Source organism: Entelurus aequoreus, linkage group LG14 (assembly GCF_033978785.1).
Source record: "Entelurus aequoreus isolate RoL-2023_Sb linkage group LG14, RoL_Eaeq_v1.1, whole genome shotgun sequence".
NCBI lineage: Eukaryota > Metazoa > Chordata > Actinopteri > Syngnathiformes > Syngnathidae > Entelurus > Entelurus aequoreus.
The window spans coordinates 28,187,492-28,203,539 of record NC_084744.1 but is presented as its reverse complement, the minus strand read 5'-3'; the positions used below and the strand labels follow the sequence as shown (position 1 = coordinate 28,203,539).

Genomic DNA, 16,048 nt, shown 5'->3' with positions numbered 1-16,048 from the left:
AACGTAAAGTGTGGGGGAACACATATAAGAGTAACATAAAGTGTGGGGGAACACATATAAGAGTAACATAAAGTGTGGGGGGAAACACATAAGAGTAACATAAAGGGTGGGGGAACACATATAAGAGTAACATAAAGTGTGGGGGAACACATATAAGAGTAACATAAAGTGTAGGGGAATACATATAAGAGTAACATAAAGTGTGGGGGAACACATATAAGAGTAACATAAAGTGTGGGGGAACACATAAGAGTAACGTAAAGTGTGGGGGAACACATATAAGAGTAACATAAAGTGTGGGAGAACACATAAGAGTAACATAAAGTGTGGGGGAAACACATAAGAGTAACATAAAGGGTGGGGGAACACATATAAGAGTAACATAAAGTGTGGGGGAACACATATAAGAGTAACATAAAGTGTGGGGGAACACATAAGAGTAACATAAAGGGTGGGGGAACACATATAAGAGTAACATAAAGTGTGGGGGAACACATAAGAGTAACATAAAGGGTGGGGGAACACACATAAGAGTAACATAAAGGGTGGGGGAACACATAAGAGTAACATAAAGTGTGGGGGAACACATAAGAGTAACATAAAGGGTGGGGGAACACATATAAGAGTAACATAAAGGGTGGGGGAACACATATAAGAGTAACATAAAGTGTGGGGGAACACATAAGAGTAACATAAAGGGTGGGGGAACACATATAAGAGTAACATAAAGTGTGGGGGAACACATACAAGAGTAACAAAGTGTGGGGGAACACATATAAGAGTAACATAAAGGCATTGTATGAACTACAGAAAAGAGCTATAAGGATTATTCATAAAGTACATTACTTAGAATACACTAACATATTATTCATTCATTCGGGTTTATTGAAATTACAGGAGCTAGTAAAGTTACAGACATGATGTGTCATGTTTAAGGCTAAAAGTAAAACATTACCAGCAAATTCACAACAAATGTTTGTCATCACTTGTGAGAATGAAGAGCATAGCAGAAAAGGTCATTTCCAACATCAGTATTCAAGGACAACTTTAAAAGAAATGTGCATATCAGTGGTGGGGGTTCAACTATGGAATTATTTTTACAATGAGATAAAAGATTGTAAAAATATATTCCAATTGAAAAAAATATATAAAGACAGAACAATAAGATCATATGGACAGCCATAAGTGTTTACATTTTGCTTTATATTTATTATTTGATTTGTTTTTTTGTCTGGTTTTGTATTTGTTTTGTATCATCCCGTGAGGTGTATATTACTTTTTTTGTTCGGTTTGTACTTCATGAAGTTTTTGCACTTGTTGTGTTTTTTTGTTTGTTTTCATTATATTTGGATGTATTTGTTTGGTTTGTATGATATCCATTGAATAAGACTTTGTATTACGTTGAAGGGGGCAGGAAAATATTAGATTTTTCTTCATCCTGCTCCTTCTCAGGCATTGGTGTGTAAATGTGTGTTTAGTTTCTGAGGTTTAATTGTCTATCGATCAAAGACGCACATCAATGAAGGAGATGAATAAAAAAATGGAAATGAAAATGAATGAAAATGAACTAAACAAACGTTACTTCAGAATGCAGTTTTTATTTTAAAAACCGTACACTCAGTCAGTACAGATTGGTGTCCAGTCGCAGTGTTGTGCAAAATGTTGGCGCAAAAGTATGTTCGCAATAAACACAAACCCAACTTAACTCAAAAGCTAGCTTATCTCTTGCCGTAGTTAGCTTTTACTGCTAACACTGAAGCACGCCATGCAAGCAAATGAATTCCTAAGTGTTCGCTCTTACAATAACATCGTTGCTTAGGTTACGGAACGTAAATTAAGTATTGTTGATGGTTTTTGAATGCATTTTTAAAGTGATTTAGAGGTAGAATTGATTGCTCCCGTCAGCTGCTTTGCTAGCCAACAAGAACGAGACAATTTTTCCAAGTTAGAATGCAAAAAAAAAAAAACCTTTTCTCTTCTTGTCTCTCATAAGTTTTGTGGATGATAAGCAAAATTCTAAAAAAATTTAAAAAAGCATGTAGTTCCCTTTTAAAGGCCTACTGAAAGCTACTACTACCGACCACGCAGTCTGATAGTTTATATATCAATGATGAAATCTTAACATTGCAACACATGCCAATACGGCCGGGTTAACTTATAAAGTGCAGTTTTAAATTTCCCGGGAAATATCCGGCTGAAAACGTCTTGGTATGATGACGTTTGTGCGTGACGTCACGGATTGTGCGGAAGTATTGGGACACCATTGCGTCCCAATACAAACAGCGTCTGTTTTCATCGCAAAATTCCACAGTATTCTGGACATCTGTGTCGGTGAATCTTTTGCAATTTGTTTAATGAACAATGAAGACTGCAAAGAAGAAAGCTGTAGGTGGGATTGGTGTATTAGCGGCTGGCTGCAGCAACACAACCAGGAGGACTTTGAGTTGGATAGCAGACGCGCTACCGTGAGTACAGCTTTGGCTTCCAAACATTTGATCGCTTGCCAGTACGTGCGTGCCGCTATGTGCATGTAACGTACGTAACTTTGGGGAAATATATGTTTCTTGCCGACTCTGATGGCGGCCAGGCTGTCGTCGAAAGCAACAACGCCGTCCGCCGCCGTGCCGCTGTCCTCACCGGTGTCTGGGTTGACTTCCTCCGTCTCCGGGCCGCCGACCGCACCGATCATCGAGGTGAAGTCCTTCGTTGCGCCGTCGATCGCTGGAACGCAGGTGAGCACGGGTGGTGATGAGCAGATGAGGGCTGGCGTAGGTGGAGAGCTAATGTTTTTAGCATAGCTCTGTCGAGGTCCCGTAGCTAAGTTAGCTTTAATGGCGTTGTTAGCAACAGCATTGCTAGGCTTCGCCAGGCGGCACAGCATTAAACGTGTGGTTACATGTCCAGGGTTTAGAAGTAATAGTAGTATTGTTGATCTTCTGTCTATCCTTCCAGTCAGGGGCATGTTTCTTCTGTTTCTATCCGCAGTTAAGCACAATGCTATCACGTTAGCTCTGAAGCTAAAGTGCTTCGCCGATGTATTGTCGTGGAGATAAAAGTCACTGTGAATGTCCATTTCGCGTTCTCGACTCTCATTTTCAAGAGGATATAGTATCCGAGGTGGTTTAAAATACAAATCCGTGATCCACAATAGAAAAAGGAGAAAGTGTGGAATCCAATGAACCCTTGTACCTAAGTTACAGTCAGAGCGAAAAAAGATACGTCCTGCACTGCACTCTAGTCCTTCACTCTCACGTTCCTCATCCACGAATCTTTCATCCTCGCTCAAATTAATGGGGTCCGAATCGCTCTCGCTGCTGGTGTAAACAATGGGGAAATGTGAGGAGCCCTTCAACCTGTGACGTCACGCTACTTCCGGTACAGGCAAGGCTTTTTTTTATCAGCGACCAAAAGTTGCAAACTTTATCGTCGATGTTCTCTACTAAATCCTTTCAACAAAAATATGGCAATATCGCGAAATGATCAAGTATGACACATAGAATGGATCTGCTATCCCCGTTTAAATAATAAAAAAAATCATTTCAGTAGGCCTTTAATATTATATCATAATAACAACACAATTTGCAAATAGTTTGTTCTCTTTGACTTTTTTGTATGTTTTATTTAATAAATTTAGTACTTGTGAAATATATAGACATAAAATATATATATATATGTTCTGTTAAACTACGAATGGTAACATACACTAGACCAGGCCTGGGCAATTATTTGACTCGGGGGGCCAGACTTAGATAAAAAAGTGTGTCTGGGGGCCGGTATATCTATTTTTAGGAACACTAATACAAAACCTCACAATAATGACTGAAAGCTAAAAACGTTATGACAGACCGCCTAAAAAACGGAATGGAATTTTACATTTTTTTTTACTGAATGAGACACCCAGCATGTACATGAAAATAAAGAATGTGGGATTTACAATATTAACTATGAAGGATAAAACACTGAATATTGACAACATATTTTACAATCAACCGAAACACAACCAAAATGCAACAAACATAGTGAAATATGAACGCGAAGGGTAAAAAAAAAACCCCACCTACAATCTGAGATATCTCATAGTGACCAAAGTAATTAATTAGATGACCATAGTAACTAATTAGATGACCATAGTAACTAGTATATCATGCAGATTCCAAGCATTGAAAGACTTAGTATAGTTGAAGACTTACGGTCATTAGAAAACATCACTGCACATCATAATGGCAGCTACACTTTCCGTCTTAAACATCTAAAACAATTATTTAGGAATGTCCGGCGGGCCAGATTGAAAAGCTCAACGGGCCGCATGTGGCCCCCGGGCCTTAATTTGCCCAGGTCTGCACTAGACGATGGTGTTCTTGTTACAGTTTTAGGTTTGAAAAATCTAAAAATCCCTGTGAATCATAGCTAAAAACAAAGTGTTTAACATTGAAAAAACACAAATTGGTTTATTTTAAACTAGTACTTCAAAAAAACTTGCTTGTGTTTTGCAATTCATAACATAAGGTGGGCTGGCTGGGTCCTGACTGGCTAATCTGGACCAGAGTCCAGACTTTAGAGTTAAGTTAAAGTTAAAGTTAAAGTACCAGTGATTGTCACACACACACTAGGTGTGGTGAAATTTGTCCTCTGCATTTGACCCATCCCCTTGTTCACCCCCTGGGAGGTGAGGGGAGCAGTGGGCAGCAGCGGTGCCGCGCCCGGGAATCATTTTTGGTGATTTAACCCCCAATTCCAACCCTTAGCCCTTCAATAGACTTTTAGTCGCTATTGGGTGGATTCAAAAAGGAAATGTTATTCTCCTGCGTGTGTTCTCTTGTGTTTTTGCATGTTACGTTTGTCACAGAATCTTTTAGCGCACACTGAACAACTGAAAGGTTTTTCTCCTGTGTGCGTTCTCATGTGTCTTTGCATGCTACTATTGACGGAGAATCTTTTGGCACACGCCGAACAGCTGAAAGGTTTTTCTCCTGTGTGAGTTCTCATGTGTGTTTGAATATTACTCCTGTCATAGAAGGTTTTGCCGCAAACAGAGCAACCGAAAGGTTTTTCTCCTGTGTGCGTTCTCATGTGTGTTTGAATGTTACTTCTGTCAGAGAATCTTTTACCGCAAACTGCACAACAGAACGGTTTTTCTCCTGTGTGCGTTCTCATGTGGGATTTCATATTACTGGTGACAGAGAATCGTTTACCACAAACTGAACAACTGAAAGGTTTTTGTCCTGTGTGTGTCCTCATGTGTCGAGTCATTTCCCAGTAAGTACAAAACTCTTTGGCACAAACTGAGCAACTGAAGGATTTTTCTCCTGTGTGTGTTCTTGTGTGTGATTCCATATTCACGTTAACGTGTGACGTTGTGTCCTCACTATCTGATAGTGGAGCTAAGAGCTTGTCTGCTTGTGATCCTCCACAGTGGTCTCCATCAGCTTCTGTTGTCATGTGTTGTGTTGAGCTGCTGCTTGGAGTCTCCGCCTCTCTCTTCTCCTCACTTGAGGACTCAGGTGGTTTGTCTTCATGCTCTTCAGTCTTCACAGAGACAACAGTCAGTGGAAACTTGGTGACATCAGCCTCCTCCTGCCCTAGAAGACACTCTCCCTCCCGAGTGATCCAACATTCCTCCTCTTCCTCTTTAATACGAGGGGGGTGTGGCTCCTCATCTTCCTCTTTGAAATGGGGGGGCCGTGGATCCCCCTGCTCCAAAGTGAAGCCACCCCCCCGCGGTTGAGGTACACTTTCTTCTTGATGTCCAATCAGCTGCTGGATGTCTGCAGAAGACAAACAAAACACATTTCAACTCCGAAATTTCAAATATTACATAAAATATAAACGGAAGACAGTGTGATGGTAAAATGTGTAATTTATGTCATTTAGTGAGTCAAAGTATTTTTTTCAAATGTCTGCAGACTTTAATTCTTGTATTTCCAGACAATCATTGAATGTAACTTCAATAACTTTCATGCAGGGGCTGGTCTAAATACAAAACCCTACACCAGTGAAGTTGGCACGTTGTGTAGTTCGTAAATAAAAACAGAATACAATGATTTGCAAATCCTTTTCAACTTATATTCAATATATAGACTGCAAAGACAAGATATTTAATAATTGAACTGAGAAACTTAATTTAATGGCAGCAACTCATTGCAAAAAAGTTGTCACAGGGGTTTTTTTACCACTGTGTTACATGGCCTTTCCTTTTAACAACACCCAGTAAACGTTTGGAAACTGAGGAGACCAATTTTTGAAGCTTTTCAGGTGGAATTCTTTCCCATTCTTGCTTGATGTACAGCTTAAGTTGTTCAACAGTCCGGGGGTCTCCGTTGTGCTATTTTAGGCTTCATAATGCGCCACACATTTTCAATGGGAGACAGGTCTGGACTACAGGCAGGCCAGTCTAGGACCCGCACTCTTTTACTATGAAGCCACGCTGTTGTAACACTTGGCTTGGCATTGTCTTGCTGAAATAAGCAGGGGCGTCCATGATAACGTTGCTTGGATGGCAACATATGTTGCTCCAAAACCTGTATGTACCTTTCAGCATCAATGGTGCCTTCACAGATGTGTAAGTTACCCATGTCTTGGGCACTAATACACCCCCATACCATCACAGATGCTGGCTTTTGAACTTTGTGCCTATAACAGTCCGGATGGTTCTTTTCCTCTTTGGTCCGGAGGACACAACGTCCACAGTTTCCAAAAACAATTTGAAATGTGGACTTGTCAGACCACAGAACACTTTTACACTTTGCATCAGTCCATTTTAGTTGAGCTGGAGTCCAGCGAAGCCGGCGGCGTTTCTGGGTGTTGTTGATAAATGGCTTTCGCTTTGCATAGTAGAGTTTTAACTTGCACTTACAGATTTAGCGACAAACTATAGTTACTGACAGTGGTTTTCTGAAGTGTTCCTGAGTCCATGTGGTGATATCCTTTAAACACTGATGTTGGTTTTTGGTGCAATACCGCCTGTGGGATCGAAGGTCACAGGCATTCAATGTTGGTTTTCAGCCTTGCTGCTTACGTGCAATGATTTCTCCAGATTCTCTGAACCTTTTGATGATATTATGGACCATAGATGTGAAATCCCTAAATTCCTTGCAATAGCTGGCTGAAAAAAGGTTGTTCTTAAACAATTTGCTCATGCATTTGTTGACAAAGTGGTGACCCTCGCCCCATCCTTGTATGTGAAAGACTGAGCATTTCATGGAAGCTGCTTTTATACCCAATCATGGCACCCACCTGTTCCCAATTAGCCTGTTCACCTGTGGGATGGTCCACACAAGTGTTTGATGAGCACTCCTCAACTTTCTCAGTCTTTTTGCCATTCGTGCCAGCTTTTTTGAAACATGTTGCAGGTATCAAATTCCAAATGAGCTAATATTTGCAAAAAATAACAAAGTTTCTCAGTTCGAACATTAAATATCTTGTCTTTGCAGTCTATTCAATTGAATATAAGTTGAAAAGGATTTGCAAATCATTGTATTCTCTTTTTATTTACCATTTACACAAGGTGCCAACTTCACTGGTTTTGGGTGTTGTATATCCTGCTGGACGTCTGCTGAGTACATAAGTAAATAAGATTAATAGCGAATAGAAATAGCTTATGACTGACACTGTTAACACAATGACATTATTTGTCTTCTGCTGTGTGTTGTGTTAAAAGTGTGTAGCTTAACACCCAAAGAAAACACGTGAAAGGGGTCCTTATGACCCAGCTACTAAAATTGCTTCAAAAGCGATACAGTAACAATGGTATGTTGTGTAAAACACTGAACAGTCCAGTTGTGATGGATTGAATGCCCTGAGAATAAAATGATATGTGGATGTTGTGCTTACTTGGACTGTGATGAAGCTGTGAGGACTCAAGTGGTTTGTCTTCATGCTCTTCAGTCTTCATAGAGACAACAGTCAGTGGAAACTTGGTGACATCATCCTCCTCCTGCCCTAGAAGACACTCTCCCTCCTGAGTGATCCACACTTCCTCCTCTTCCTCTTTAATGTGGGGGGGCTGCTGGATGTCTGTTGGGTAAATAAGATTAAGAGAGATTAGAAATAGTTTTTGTTTATTATTATTTGTGTTCTTTTGTGTGTTGTGTTAAAAGTGTGTAGCGAAACAATAAATAAAAACACAGGAAAGACTTCCTTTTGTTCCAGCCACTAAAGTTATTTAATCTTGGTCTTTAACACCATAATCCCGGTACGGAGTACTTACAAGCAGACACAGAGTGTAGACAGAAAAGAGAGAACGTATGCATTTTGGTCTAAAAACTAACGATAAAGGTGAAGTTATAACGCTGAAACTCCCTCAGGTAGAGGTGCTTTAAGACATGGCTAGCTAGCTAGCAGCTAAAGTCCATCCGCAGTGGACAGTGTTTTAGCTACTTCTGAATCACTAATCCTCGCCTCCATGGCGACAAATAAAGTACGTTTCTTACAAGTATCATCCCTGCAGGACGAGGAATAGCTAAACATGCTTCACTACACATCGTAGGAGGATACAATAGCTCACCGGTGTCACAATGTAAACAAATGTCATTGGTGGATCTACACCTAACATCCACTGTAATGATACCAAGTACAGGAGCGTATCTAGTCGATACTACTATGATTACATCGATATTTTTTATCATCACAAAATCTTCTTTCACTTTTAAAAATTCATATTATGTTTATAAACTCAGGAAATACATCCCTGGACACATGAGGAATTTGAATATGACCAATGTATGATCCTGTAACTGTCATGATCTGTGGTCTGGATCATGTTTTTTGTTATTTTCTGTTTAAAGGCCTACTGAAAGCCACTACTACTGACCACGCAGTCTGATGGTTTATATATCAATGATGAAATCTTAACATTGCAACACATGCCAATACGGCCGGGTTAACTTATAAAGTGCAATTTTAAATTTCCCGCTAAACTTCCGGTTGGAAACGTCTTTGGATGATGCGTATGCGCGTGACGTCACGACGGCAACGGAAGTATTCGTACCCAATGTGTCACCATACAAACTGCTCTGTTTTCATCGAACAATTCCACAGTATTCTGGACATCTGTGTTGGTGAATCTTTTGCGATTTGTTTAATGAACAATGGAGATTGCAAAGAAGAACGTTGTAGGTGGGATCGGTGTATTAGCAGCTGGCTGTAGCAACACAACAAGGACTACTTACTTGGATAACAGACGCGCTAGCCGATAACGCATCTGTGATCGGGTGAAGTCCTTCGTCGCGCCGTCGATCGCTGGAACGCAGGTGAGCACGGGTGTTGATGAGCAGATGAGGGCTGGTTGGCGTAGGTGGAGCGCTAATGTTTTTATCATAGCTCTGTGAGGTCCGGTTGCTAAGTTAGCTTCAGTGTCGTTAGCAATAGCATTGTTAAGCTTTGCCAGGCTGAGAATTATTAACCGTGTAATTACATGTCCATGGTTTGATAGTATTATTGATCTTCTGTCTATCCTTCCAGTCAGGGATTTATTTATTTTGTTTCTATCTGCATTGGAGCCAGATGCTATCACGTTAGCTCAGTAGCTAAAGAGCTTCGCTGATGTATTGTCGTGGAGATAAAAGTCACTGTGAATGTCCATTTCGCGTTCTCGACTCTCATTTTCAAGAGGATATAGTATCCGAGGTGGTTTAAAATACAAATCCGTAATCCACAATAGAAAAAGGAGAGTGTGTGGAATCCAATGAGACCTTGTACCTAAGTTACGGTCAGAGCGAAAAAAGATACACCCTGCACTGCCTCTCGTTCTTCACTCTAACGTTCCTCATCCACAAATCTTTCATCCTCGCTCAAATTAATGGGGTAATCGTCGCTTTCTCGGTCCGAATCTCTCTCGCTCCATTGTAAACAACGGGGAATTGCGAGGAATCCTACCTCCTGTGACGTCACGCTACTTCCGGTACAGGCAAGGCTTTTTTTTATCAGCGACCAAAAGTTGCGAACTTTATCGTCGTTGTTCTCTACTAAATCCTTTCAGCAAAAATATGGCAATATCGCGAAATGATCAAGTATGACACATAGAATGGATCTGCTATCCCCGTTTAAATAAAAAAAAATCATTTCAGTAGCCTTTAAGACTCAATTGCGCTCCCTTGTTTGGTCACCATGGCGAATCATTGGTTTCAGCTGCCTCATTTGACACACGCACCTGGCTCTAATCAAAGAGACTATTTAAGCCTGTCGTTGCCAGTTAGTCGGCCTGGCGACACTCTGTCAGGATCAGGAGTTTTTCGCAGCTTACTGCGAGATTTGTTCTCCCGGGATGCAATCGGACTATACCGGAAAAGGCTTGAAGGTAGGAACATTTTTAATTATGACTCTCAAAGAGGTATGAACAAAAAGCGCTCAAGGCGAAGGCACAACTTAACGAAGGAAACAAAAACTAACACTTGGCGTAAACTATGGACATGAAACAAAAAAATTCGCTAACTGTGGCATGAAAAAACAAAACTTACTTTGACACGGCATGGAACGAGCATCAAACTATGGCAAGGAAAGAGCATGAAACAATCAATGTAGAGAGCAGTATTGCCAGGCCGACTAACTGGCAACGACAGGCTTAAATAGTCTCTTTGATTAGAGCCAGGTGCGTGTGTCAAATGAGGCAGGTGAAACCAATGAGTCGCCATGGTGACCAAACAAGGGAGCGCAAACAGGAGCTAATGGAGTCTTAAACAGAAAATAACAAAAAACATGATCCAGACCACAGATCATGACAGTAACTACTTGGTATCGGATCGGTACCTAAATTTGTGGTATCATCCAAAACTAATGTAAAGTATGAAACAACAGAAGATTAAGTGATTATTACATTTTAACAGAAGTGTAGATAGAACATGTTGAAACGGAAAATAACCAGATTTTAACAGTAAATGAACAAGTAGATTAAGAATTAATTTTCTACCACTTGTCCTTAATAATTTTGACAAAATAATAGAATATAAATGACCCAATATGTTACTGCATACGTCAGCGGCTAAATTAGGAGCCTTTGTTTGTTTACTTACTACTAAAAGACAAGTTGTCTCGTATGTTCACTATTTTATTTAAGGACTAAAATTGCAACAAGAAATATATGTTTAATGTACCCCAAGATCTTTTGTTGAAATAAAGCCAATAATGCAATTTTTTGTGGTGCCCTTTATTTAAAAAAAGTACCGAAAAGTATCGAAACACATTTTGGTACCAGTACCAAAATATTGGTATCGGGACAACACCATGACTTTCCATACTTAAATAATAAAACCAGACCAGATTAAATGTTACACTGCTTCAAAAAAAGTCTACACGCTACTGACATAAACCTCTTATAAATATTGTGTGTCTGCAACGGTCTCGTTTTCATGAAGAATATACAAACAAAGCACGGCATCATCCCCACAAGACAATTCACCTTCCTATAGACAATATATATATGGTGGACCCCGACTTAAACAAGTTGAAAAACTTATTCGGGTGTTACCATTTAGTGGTCAATTGTATGGAATATGTTCTTCACTGTGCAACCTACTAATAAAAGTCTCAATCAATCATTTAAGAATAGTGTTATTAATCAGATATAAAGTTAGTAAACATGTGAGAGTAAGAAGTAAACAAACCTGTTCTGTGTAACACAACTTGATGTTTCTTGAAAACAGCGTCCAGTAGTTGATTGTGCTCCTCTTTTCTTGTAGAAAATTCCGCCTCGTACTTTGCTATCGTTCTTTCGCACATTTTCACACAATCACAACACTTTATACAGCAGCTAACAAGCTAAGCTAACTAGCTTCTCAGCTTTACAGTAAAGACTAGCTAAGCAAGGCAAAGATTCTCGCGGACTGAGACGTTTTACCCTGAAATAAAGAATTAAATATGTTTCTTGTACGACATAAATATTTACATAATAGCGAACAAATAATAACACTGACTTATTTATTAGCGTCCGCCTTCACTTAATTTTTTCTTCCATGTGCTTTTACGACAGTTGGCACACTTGACGTCACAAGACAGAGCTGCTCAGCTCTCGCGAGATGTTTCGTGCTTTAAAAAAGCTTTAAAAGCGATAGAAATAATTGTATAAATGTTTTAATATTGTTACATTATCTAATAGTCTTGTGTAATAGTGTTGTTCATAAATATATTAAACTATTTGTCCTGTAAATCAAGCATTTTATAGCGCAATAAGTACTCTTAACGTGTTAAAAAGTAGACTTTTTGTTAAATATAACCCCTAAATTACAACATGATGCCTGCAAAAAAGTGACTTGCAGTATGTTTTAAAATTATTGACACATATTTTCTGGTTTAAAGTTACTGGATCCAAATTGGAAAAGTTACAAATATAATACAATTTATTCAGTACCGTTGACTTGCTGAAGTTAGCCCGTAACTATACATTATGGCACTTAACATAAAGTGATGTGGAAAATTACTGACACATCTTTTCTGGAATTAAAACAAACCTACATCTCAGTTATTTTAATTCAATAAATCATATTGAAGTTCATTACGTTTTGTTTACTACTCCAAATTACTTTTTGGCAAGCGTTACATTTTGAAGTCTTTTAAAAGGGTATTCCAACAAGTATTAAATGAACTTTATTATGATACAGAACTCTCCCAAGCGTGATCCAGTATAGTAGAAAAAATGTCAGTCACAAGACTTCAGGCCTTTTTTCTTCCACTTTGATAATTTGCATGATACAAGGGCGCCATCTGCTGTACAAAAATGGTACTGACATGCACTAATACAAAAGTTCTATTTTGTTTTTAGTCAGACATTCAGTCATTGTCGTTCTCAAAAAAATGCGCAAGTATTTGGCGTCAAGTTTGATGAAGTAACAATTAATGGATGCATACTGAGCAGACAACATGTGGACACAGCATATGTGGCGCCATTGTTCTTCTGTTACACCTCCAAAGTGCATACGCACACAATTATACATGGTAAGGACAAAACCCAAAACCAGTGAAGTGGGAACGCTGTGTTAAATGTAAATAAAAACAGAATACAACGATTTGCAAATCCTGTCCAACTTATATTCAATTGAATTGACTGAAAAGACAAGATATTTAATCTTGGGACTGAGAAACATAATTTATTTTTGCAAATAATCATTAACTTAGAATTTAATGGCAGCAACACATTCCAAAAAAGTTATCACAGGGGCATTTTTTACCACTGTTTTACATGGCCTTTCCTTTTAACAACACTCAGTAAACGTTTGGGAACTGAGGAGACACATTTTTGAAGCTTTTCAGGTGGAATTATTTCCCATTCTTGCTTGATGTACAGTTTAAGTTGTTCAACAGTCCGGGGGTCTCCATTGTGGTATTTTCGGCTTCATAATGCACCACACATTTTCAATGGGAGACAGGTCTGGACTACAGGCAGGCCAGTCTAGTCTCTTTTACTACGAAGCCACGCTGTTGTAACACGTGCAGAATGTGGCTTGGCATTGCCTTGCTGAAATAAGCAGGGGCGTCCATGAAAAACACGTTGCTTGGACGACAACATATGTTGCTCCAAAACCTGTATGTACCTTTCAGCATTAATGTTGCCTTCACAGATGTGCAAGTTACCCATGCCTTGGGCACTGATACACCCCCATACCATCACAGATGCTGGCTTTTGAACTTTGCGCCTATAACAGTCCGGATGGTTCTTTTCCACTTTGTTCCGGAGGACACAACGTCCACAGTTTTCAAAAAACATTTGAAATGTGGACTCGTCAGACCACTTTTCCACTTGCATCAGTCCATCTTAGATTAGCTCGGGCCCAGAGAAGTCCCCAGCGTTTCTGGGTGTTGTTGATAAATGGCTTTGGCTTTGCATAGTAGAGTTTTAACTTGCACTTGCAGATGTAGCGACACACTGTAGTGACTGACAGTGGTTTTCTGAAGTGTTCCTGAGCCCATGTGGTGATATATTTTACATACTGATGTCGCTTTTTTTCACTCTGAGTCTCTCTCGGGTGACTGAACTTCTCACCCTATCTCTAAGGGAGATGCCCGCCACCCTTCGGAGGAAACTAATTTCAGCCGCTTGTGTCCGCGATCTTATTCTTTTGGTCATGACCCACATTTCATGACGATAGGTGAGAGTAGGAATGTAGATAACTTGGTATACCGAGAGCTTTGCCTTCTGGCTCAGCTCTCGTTTCGAAGCACATGGCGGCGGCAGCGCAGCACCGTTCACAGCCCAGTATTATGGGCCACCTTGCAAAATGTATTATATATATAATAAAATAAATATATATATATATAGCTAGAATTCACTGAAAGTCAAGTATTTTATACATTATTTATATATATATATATATATATATATATATATATATATATATATATATATGACAGTGACGTGCGGTCACTGGAGGCCATCATGGAAAGAAAAAAAATGTAAAAAGAAAAACAATTAATTAAATTGTTATGTATTCAGTGATTATACTATAAAGTTATTTTCCATTTAACTTCACCAGTTTTAGATTAATTTTACTCAAAATCGCTGAATTTTCACATTTGCCGTTCAAATACTGAGAAGAGACTTGCTGTGATCAGCAGCCAGTTGAGGCACGTCACTCAGTTGAGCCTCACCATGGATTGCGGACTGTCAGGCTTGGACGAAGGAAGGGACTCAGATGCAGAGATGGGATTTCTAAATAAAGCTTTTATTTTGAAAACTCTTTAACCTCCAGAGCAGAGAATATTCAATTACTATGAGGCGCAAAAACAGACAGCGAAAAAAGGTTCCAAAAGGGAAAAAACGAAAATCACTCCAAAAGGAGGAAATACAAAAAGACCAATTATAATTATCACCGTATCTGCTATAAACACTTTAACAAAAAACGCTCCAACAGGAGGAAGAAAATAAGGACTATAAAAATTACTACTCTAAATCTTATTCTAATAAATGTAAACAAAAAATCACTCAAAAACTTTGAGGAAGGAAGATCATTAGGAAAAAATCATAACTCACCACTGCAGTTGAAAAAAGGCTAGATCACAAAAGTCGCTCTGAGGGAGGAGAAAAAGTTAACTCAAAATTACAGCGTGGGAAATACTGGATACAAGGAAGTAGACGTGGGACGAGGCAAGGCATGGACATAAACATGAACATGGATGCTAGACAGGCACGAAAGCTCGAGACAATCTGGCACAGAACAAGGGGAGGCGTGGGCTTATATGGAACATGAGGGTAATGGGAAACAGGTGGAAACAATCAAGGGTCAGGGATGACGTCAGACTGGTGACACAAGAGGAAGGACCCGTGATCTGAAACAAGAGGAGTTGCTATTCAAAATAAAACATGCAAATCACAAGACAGAAAAACCCAAGACAAGACTTCCCTCACCGCGGTGTGACACGGACTCGGCTAACTGCTGGCCTGCTGTGCAGTGAGACCGTATTGCTATATGAATTATATTATACATTTCCATAGTTTAGCTAGCTGAGGTATATAATGTACAGTGTATTTTGTCAACAACTGTATGTGTGTAACGTATTTCTTGTGCTGAGCAATCATAAAACTGCTGCGAAGACGCACTGGCTGAGGCTCGCAGTAATCCCGCCTCCTGGTGCTGGTTAATGCACCCCCTCCGCAGAACCCCCCGACGGGAGCGCCACACCAACCAAAGCCCACACCCAAACCCTCCACGTGCAAGACCGAATCCACCCAAAAAATGTCACTTAACAAGAAGCCAAAAAGTGCAAAAACAACAATGCTCGCGCCGGAGGAGCCGTGAACGACTGCAGAGACACAACATTAGGTACACCTGCAGACTGCAGCACGGATTTCATATTTCATTCATTCACAACTCCTCCAACACGAACACCACTGTTCCCGCACTTATAAGTAAAGGTAAGACCATAATAAAGTTTTTTTTTATTAAATGTGCTTTTTTGTGTGCTACAGTTTGTATGTGTAAAGTTAAAGTTAACTTAAAGTACCAATGATTGTCACGCACACACTAGGTGTGGTGAAATTTGTCCTCTGCATTTGACCCATCCCCGTGATCACCCCCTGGGAGGTGAGGGGAGCAGTGGGCAGCAGCGGCGCCGCGCCCGGGAA

General features: G+C 39.8%; 1 protein-coding gene and 1 pseudogene across 1 annotated transcript; one reads left to right on the top strand and one right to left on the bottom strand.

Annotated features, from left to right (window-relative positions):
* LOC133664599 (oocyte zinc finger protein XlCOF6-like) overlaps window positions 1-16,048 on the top strand; it is a 221,356-nt pseudogene that overhangs the window by 178,593 nt on the left and 26,715 nt on the right.
* Window positions 974-11,970, bottom strand: LOC133664670 (zinc finger protein 771-like). Its single transcript, XM_062069500.1, has 3 exons — window positions 11,598-11,970; window positions 7,831-8,013; window positions 974-5,765 (listed from the first exon to the last, which is right to left on the bottom strand). The coding sequence occupies exons 1-3, from the start codon at window positions 11,710-11,712 to the stop codon at window positions 4,795-4,797; spliced, it is 1,269 nt and encodes a 422-aa protein (XP_061925484.1). The 5' UTR covers window positions 11,713-11,970; the 3' UTR covers window positions 974-4,794.

Excerpts from the sequence above, each read along its gene's own strand:
- LOC133664670 (XM_062069500.1), bottom strand. The coding sequence starts at position 11,712 with ATGTGCGAAAGAACGATAGCAAAGTACGAGGCGGAATTTTCTACAAGA. Across the intron at positions 8,014-11,597 it reads AGTTGTGTTACACAGAACAG|ACATCCAGCAGCCCCCCCAC; the intron begins GTTTGTTTACTT and ends TTTACCCAACAG. Across the intron at positions 5,766-7,830 it reads ACAGCTTCATCACAGTCCAA|ACATCCAGCAGCTGATTGGA; the intron begins GTAAGCACAACA and ends TGTCTTCTGCAG.